The sequence below is a fragment of the Eurytemora carolleeae genome, unplaced genomic scaffold (genome assembly GCF_000591075.1).
Source record: "Eurytemora carolleeae unplaced genomic scaffold, Eaff_2.0 scaffold262, whole genome shotgun sequence".
Taxonomy (NCBI): domain Eukaryota; kingdom Metazoa; phylum Arthropoda; class Copepoda; order Calanoida; family Temoridae; genus Eurytemora; species Eurytemora carolleeae.
Genome location: NW_019396267.1, coordinates 79,698 through 87,238, shown reverse-complemented (window position 1 = coordinate 87,238; position 7,541 = coordinate 79,698). Strand labels below are relative to the sequence as shown.

Sequence of the window (7,541 nt, the reverse complement as noted above, 5' to 3'; positions counted from 1 at the left end):
AAAAAAAATCATTATCATTTTGTGCAAACTAGTAGAAAAATAGTGTAAAAAAATGTTAAAATGTTTAATATTTTTTTTAGGTATGAAAAGATATTTGAACTAAAATAAAATTTTTCTTGATCAATGACCTGGATCCGGATCTGCATCAAAATTAAATGGATCCTAAGCACTGACCTCAGGTCAGTACAGTACTAGAATACATCAAACTTATTACACAGATACCTCAGGTCAGTACAGTACAAGAATCCATCAAACTTATTACACAGATACCTTAGGTAGGTACAGTACTAGAATACATCATACTCACTAGACAGATACCTCAGGTCAGTACGGTACTAGAATCCATCAAACTTATTATGGCCCCAAAAAGCGTATAAAACAGGTATATCAAATAAATTTTTATTATACTTTTTTGATATACTTTAGTGAATATATTTTCTAGGTCTATATATTCAATGGTTTTTATTTCTAGGATATGTTTGATCTACTTGAAGAACTGCAGTCCAGACTAACAAAGAAGATTAAATCAGTAGGACGGATACAGCACTCATTCTACAGGTATACCCAATATTTTCTCCTTTCCTCCTTTTTTCGAAAATTATTTTTTCCACAATCGCGCTAAATTTAAGGCCTAATGCCTAATAATTTATTGATTTCTTGAAGAAATTTAACTTTAAGCAGTTTTATCATTTCTTGAAAGCTGGACCCTTAAAATTTCTTGACTTTTGTATTTAGAACTGGTTGTTTTCTTTATTTTGCATTTCAAATTTGCAATTTTCATTTCAAATTGAAGTTCAACGTTTTGGTTCATGCTGCTGTTTTTAGAAATGAGAAAATGATCACGTTGTATAATTTTACGACAAACTATTTTTTATATTTGATTTTATAACATATTCATACTCCCCCCCCCCCCATCTTCTCTTCTGGTAAGCTTTTCTCCAAAGTATTTAGAATATTCTTCAAAAACTAATGTAAAAAAAGAAGGGGAGAAAATAGTTAACAAATCTTGTTAAAAGAAAAATTCTTTCTTTTAAAAGGATTGTTGTTATAACTTTATGTGACCTTCCATTAAAAGGGTCACGCCAAATTTACTACGGTACCCTTTAAACCTTTATTTGATCAATAATGTGGAAGATATCGTCGTTTTACAAGCTTAAAAAGTGTTGAAATCTGACAATATCCTTCATTGTTTTTGAAGCAGTAATGTGCAAATCAATTTTTATAGAAGCCACAATTAAAATTAATCAATTTTTGCATTGTTGATCCAAAAAGGTGAATCGGACATGCCACTCTATTAATGGAGATGGGACAGTCGCTTGAAATCATGCCTTCACACTAAATAAGTCTACTCTACACAGCTACACTCTACTGCTACACTACACTGCTACACGCCACAGCTACACTACACAGCTACACTCTACTGCTACACTTCACTGCTACACGCCACAGCTACACTACACAGCTACACTCTACTGCTACACTTCACTGCTACACGCCACAGCTACACTACACAGTCCCTTTAAATTAGATTCTGATAACGTTTAATTCAATTCTACTCAATTTTTTAGGGAATTCTACAATGAGAAGAAGCAGGAGCATAGTGTTGGGTTCATTGATGGAGATGTAATAGAATCTTTCCTAGATCTAGACAGGTTAATATTTAGAATCTTTCCTAGATCTAGACAGGTTAATATTTAGAATCTTTCCTAGATCTAGACAGGTTAATATTTAGAATCTTACCTAGATCTAGAAAGGTTGATATTTAGAATCTTTTAGGATCTTTCCTAGATCTAGACAGGTTAATATTTATAACCTTTCCTTGATCTAGACAGGTTAATATTTATAATGTTTCCTTGATCTAAACACAGGTTACTATTTAGAATCTTTCCTAGATCTAGACAGGTTAATATTTAGAATCTTTCCTAGATCTGTATACTCTGGGACTATAATTGATGATAACTGTATACTCAAGGAGTATAATTGATGATAACTGTATATTTTAGGAGTATAACGGAAGATAACTGTAAATTCTAGGAGTATAATGGATGATATCTGTATATTCTAGGAGTATAATGAATATTATCTGTATATTCTAGGAGTATAATGGAAGATAATTGTAAATTCTAGGAGTATAATGGATGATATCTGTATATTCTAGGAGTATAATGGATGATATCTGTATATTCTAGGAGTATAATGAATGATATCTGTATATTCTAGGAGTATAATGGAAGATAACTGTAAATTCTAGGAGTATAATGGATGATATCTGTATATTCTAGGAGTATAATGTATAATATCTGTATATTCTAGGAGTATAATGGAAGATATCTGTATATTCTAGGAGTATAATGGATGATATCTGTAATGGATTGACCCGAAAGAACGGGACTGAGCGTAGTTCCCTGGCTACCGAGGAGGTGATGAAGATAGTTGAAGATCTCACGAGAATGCATTAATTCAAGAACCAAGTTCTATCCTATACCAGTAATTATATCTTATCTTGTATATTGAATTATCATAAGTTCTGATGCGTGTTTTCTCAACAATATACTTTGTCTTAATATTTTTTTTCCAAAGAAAAAGTTTAGTTTTTTTTCACAATCCGATTCTTTCAGCTTTCGGAAAGGTAAAAAAATCTAGTTCAGCAACATTTTATCTAAAGTATATTTTGTTCGAATAAAATCAATAAAAATAATAAATAAAAAAACCAAAATTGAGAATATATTGAAAGAAGGGATAGAGATTAAAATAGAGATTAATGAAGCGAAAATGGACCTAAGTACTGTAAGCTGATAGAACCATATTTCTTAATAACAGCAAATTTGCTTTGTTGAAATATGGTCAATGCCAGAAACCTAGAGACGAATATTATTTTCTCATTTTTATTCTAACCTGAACTTGTTTCTCTTTTTTCTTCTTTTTTATTCATTACTATAAGAAGGAGAAATTTTGTTTTTTATCTTTCTTAAGAATTCGCAAAGATGACGTAAAAAAGTACAAGCAGTTATGTATTTTTTCAGATAAAATGGATGTGAATGTTGAAGATAAAATTGAGGATTTTGAGACGGACAGGAAAGATTTTTCAAATGAAGAAGATCCCGTATTTTGTTCCGTTAATGTAAAGGAAGATGTAAAAATGGAAAGCATAGAAATCAAAAGTAAGCGAGTATCTACCAGTCAACAGTTAGTTATTATGAAAGATTGCTAATACCAGAGCTGGGAACTTTAGAATGGTGGATATCGAGATCAATGCTTGATCCTCGCTTTTTCTTAATCTTGAGACTAACCTAATCTTGTGTTTATATTCTGAAAAGTGTATAAAATTCAACCAATCAAATTGGAGTAGGAGAAGCCGGGAAATTTGAAATTTTGCACGCTATTTATTAAGAGTTCTCTCATTGAATTGAGAGTAATATACAGAGACGGGAGGGACTTTCTAATTGTGAAAAAACGGGTTTTGATTTTTAAAAAGCCACATTGGATATTCGGATTAAGCAGTCGGGATTAACGGTATCCCATTCTGAAGTTCCCAAGCTCAGGTCACTTTCTTGGAAAATAATTTCCCTTGTTCTAAACACAATGAAAGAACTCTCATTGATCAAAACCCAGCAGAGAGGATTAAGCAACACATCAAAGTGGATATTCAGATTAAGCGATAGGGATTAAGGGTACCCAATACAGGAGTTTTCTNTGATGTGAGTGGTTTAGGAGGAAAAATGAAAAATGGGACACTAAAGACCTCAAATTTCTTTAATTTTCTCCTAATAATCCTTTTCCACTTTTCAGCCTGTTAAAACCCTGATAAAACTTTGGCATGCAATGGCGGGAAAAATTATTTTCATAAAGGGGTGGGAGGGTAATGATTTTTCGAGAAAATATCAAACACCCCTGCCTCCGTAACAAAGTATTGATTTTAAGGTGAACCTGTAATATATATGGATGAACCTTCAGAATCTGAACTCCTATTTTCTTCTGATCACAACCATTTAACCTTAAAAAGAAAGCCCAAACGTGAAAGAAGGGCGAAGACCTTACAAAAATTTCCTTGCTTTGAGTGTGAATATGCTGCCACAACTCGTCGATTATTAAAAGAACACATTGAAAGTAAGCATGAAGTAGTTGTATATCCCTGTGTTCAATGTGACTATTCTGCAACTACTGCTAAGAATCTAAGATCTCATGTGGAATGTAAACATGAAGGAGTAAGGTATCCTTGTCTCCAGTGTGAATATATCTCTAACGGAAGATCGGATTTACGGAAACATGTTAGAAATAAGCATGAAGGTGTGAGATATCCTTGTCATATATGCACATATGCTGCAACAAGACCTGGTGATCTAAAGAGGCACATGGAAAGAAAACACAAGGGTGAGACATCTTTTTATAAAAAAGAAAATTTAAAAATAAATATTTTAGTAGACAGGTACTGCTATTTGCTTATCGTAAAAATTGTAATAATAACACTGATCCCATATTTTTATTTATTATATATTCATTTAAATTTTACAGGCAATTTTTTGGTAAACCCGAATAACACTGTAGAATCAGAATTATATACCATCATACCGGAAACAGAAACTACCAAAGCGGAAACAGAAATTAAATTTGAATTAAAAAGTAAATTCTAAATTTATTTTTAATTATACAATAATAAATTAAATTCCGTTATGATACAGTTACACCCAGCACTAACTTTGAGGGCTTGGGGGGGGGGGGTGCATATGAAAAAATTACCAGATGTGCGACACATTTTTTAGGAAGCATTAGGGTTAAACTAGCTGAAAAACGAAATTTTAGCATTTTAAAATAATTTTCCTCAATGAATCAAAAACAAAAAATTTAAAAAAAATCTGTAAAATATCCTCAAAACCAAGTTGAATGCTTCTAAAATGGTATCACAATTCTAAATTTCTAGAACAGTATGATAGCTTGGCCATTTAGGAAAATTATTTTTAAATGCTAAAATTTCGTATTTGAGCTAGTTTTACCCCAATGGTTCCTAAAACATGTGTTTTTTTTAAGGGGCACCCTGGGGGAGGGGGTGTTTGAACATACATTATTCATTTTTTTTTTATACATTATTGTCTGATAATTTTTAGGTGAACCTTTGACTTATGCAGATCAAGCAGAGTTCATTGAACCGGAAATAGAAATAAAATCAGATTTAGAAAGTAAATTTTTATTTAAAATCATAAAAATAAAATTTTATATTCATGTCCAAATCCAATCCGGTAATTTTATTATGATAACATTACGGCACAAGGCCAAATTTAAAGGATTTGAGCCGCGGCTTAAATTTGAGAAACAGCTCGAATATGGTTGGTTCCACTTAAAATTGTTTTTAATGTTTCAAGATTTAAGCCGGCACTCAATTGAAACCGTTTTTTGGCGAATTTGAGACGCGGCTAAAAATTTATTTAATTCGAACTCGAAATCTAACATTTTGAGATAATGAAAAGTACTGCCTAGTTATTTTTAGTGAGACTCCATTTAAAAAAAAGCATGACACGACAGCATTTACATTTTTTTCTAAATAGGAAATTTCCCAAAAACCTAGGCATTTGGGAAATTTCCCAGATACCCAGGCATTTGGGAAATTTCCCAGATACCCAGGCATTTGGGAAATTCCTATTTTTGACATTTTTGATAATTGCTGTCACTCCCTCAAAAAAAGGCATTTATGATTCACAACAGTACCCTTTTAACCTTTTCCTGAGAAAAAAATTAAGATATATTTGCGTCTTTATTTTTAAAATTGATGATTTATAACTGTGCGGTTTCTTTAAAAGTGACTCTGATTATATGCAGGAGAAACAAAGAACATAATAAACAGATTCACAGATCAGACTTGAAGGTCTAAAGGAAACCGTTGTGAACTGGGCATCCCCCTCTACAAATGGAGGGTGACAAATAGATTTAGTGTAGTTAATAGTTTTCATTTGTAGACGATCCTTCGACATACTTGGACGTTTCAACTGAACCAAACCCAAAATCTATTTCTCACCAGAGTCGAATACACTCATGTAAACAATGTGAATTTTCTTCAACTTCAGCATCTAGTCTAAGGACGCATGTAAAGAGCAAACATGAAGGAGTGAAATTTGTTTGTGACAAATGCGACTTTGTTACAACTTATGCTAGTTCTCTTAAAATGCACATAAATAATATGCATAACGTTGTGAGATATCCTTGCGAAGACTGTGACTACGTAGGAACTACTGTTTTTAATCTAAAAGCACACATTGAAAGTAAACATATGGGACTTAGATATCCTTGTGAATTGTGTGACTTTCATTCAACCGCTCGACGGGATTTAAGAAAACATGTGAGAAATAAACACGAGGGAGTGCGGTATCCATGTAATAATTGTGACTATGCTGCTACGAGATTAAGTGATCTAAAAAGGCATATTGAAAGTAAACACGATGAGGGAAGATATCTCTGTGATAGATGTGAATTTGTTGCCACGACCGCAAGTAATCTAAAAGTACACATGAGAAGAAAACATTAATGCTTTTATTCAATTTTTAAAAATTTCTTTTCAAAAATTTTGGAAATTTCTTAATAATTGCTTATTAAATATCTATATAATATATTGGTCAAATCTTGCTTAGGGTTATGATAAAAAACATGAAATATATTTTCTACTTTAAAGTTGGGCATTGGTCCAATCTTCAGATAAAGAGGACTTTTGACCTATTCGGATTTTTACCGTCTATTTTTTTTAAGGAAATGACAACTTAATTTTCCAAAGAAAGTATCGCTGTTTATGTGAAACGGTAACTTGTATATTCATTAATATTTGATTTATTTAAATGGCTATGTATAAATTTATCACTAAAGTACAAATTTTTACTTATTTAAACTTTTTAAACAAACTGTTCAATGTTAGTATTAAGAGGTTATAAACTAAAAATGACTATCACGGCTTTATAGAAAATATTCTTAGGGTAGGGTTAACCCTTAAAGGGACTGTAAGCGTAATTTCAAATGGTCCTCCAAGCAAAGACGGCGATAACTGATGGACAGTGGTACCCTTTAAACCTTAATCTGATTAATTATGTGGAAAATACCGTTGGGTGTTTTTTTAATGGAAAATGTTTATATCTGTGAGTTTCCTCAAATATGGCTTCATATAAGGAAGAAATGCGCAAGACACTTACGAAGAGAAACCGCAAGTGAAAATAAACAGTTTAAAGGATCAAAAAACATGTAAATCTAATTCATGGTTGAAAGCTTTTAAGGAAACCGTTGTAAATCAGACATCGCCATCTTTGCATGGAGGGTCACTTGAAGTTTATTCTGCTCACAATCCCTTTAATTATTAAATAACTGTTAACAACCACTTTTTATGAAAGAATTGATGAGAGACAATTTAATGAATCTTGATAGAATAAAATTGTTCGTAACATTCACTTACAAATTTTTGTTTCGTAGACTTGTTTTTCATGAAGATTCAAAACAAACTATTTTTATTAACAAGAAACAAGGCTTTTATGGAGCTTAATCTTATATTTCAACCTAAAATTTTTTTTTAA

General features: G+C 31.8%; 2 protein-coding genes across 5 annotated transcripts in view; both read left to right on the top strand.

The window, feature by feature from the left end:
• The window catches only part of LOC111699730 (DNA damage-binding protein 1), a gene marked incomplete in the record, with an annotated part of 28,361 nt that extends 25,791 nt beyond the window's left edge, over window positions 1–2,570 (top strand). Inside the window, 3 exon segments of the mRNA XM_023470462.1 lie at window positions 473–558; window positions 1,569–1,652; window positions 2,345–2,570. Coding sequence (XP_023326230.1) covers window positions 473–558; window positions 1,569–1,652; window positions 2,345–2,459 — 285 coding nt within the window.
• Window positions 2,571–2,799: 229 nt separating this feature from the next.
• LOC111699721 (transcriptional repressor CTCF) lies at window positions 2,800–6,848 on the top strand. Of its 4 annotated transcripts, none has more exons than XM_023470449.1 (5): window positions 2,800–3,161; window positions 3,922–4,371; window positions 4,513–4,620; window positions 5,103–5,174; window positions 5,949–6,848. In XM_023470449.1, exons 1-5 carry the CDS (start codon window positions 3,029–3,031, stop codon window positions 6,512–6,514), a joined length of 1,329 nt encoding a protein of 442 aa, XP_023326217.1. In that variant the 5' UTR covers window positions 2,800–3,028; the 3' UTR covers window positions 6,515–6,848. The 4 variants fall into 4 exon arrangements, with proteins under 4 accessions (XP_023326217.1, XP_023326219.1, XP_023326218.1 ...); XM_023470451.1 differs by lacking the exon at window positions 5,949–6,848 and adding an exon at window positions 5,812–5,942; XM_023470450.1 differs by lacking the exon at window positions 4,513–4,620.
• Window positions 6,849–7,541: the final 693 nt, after the last annotated feature.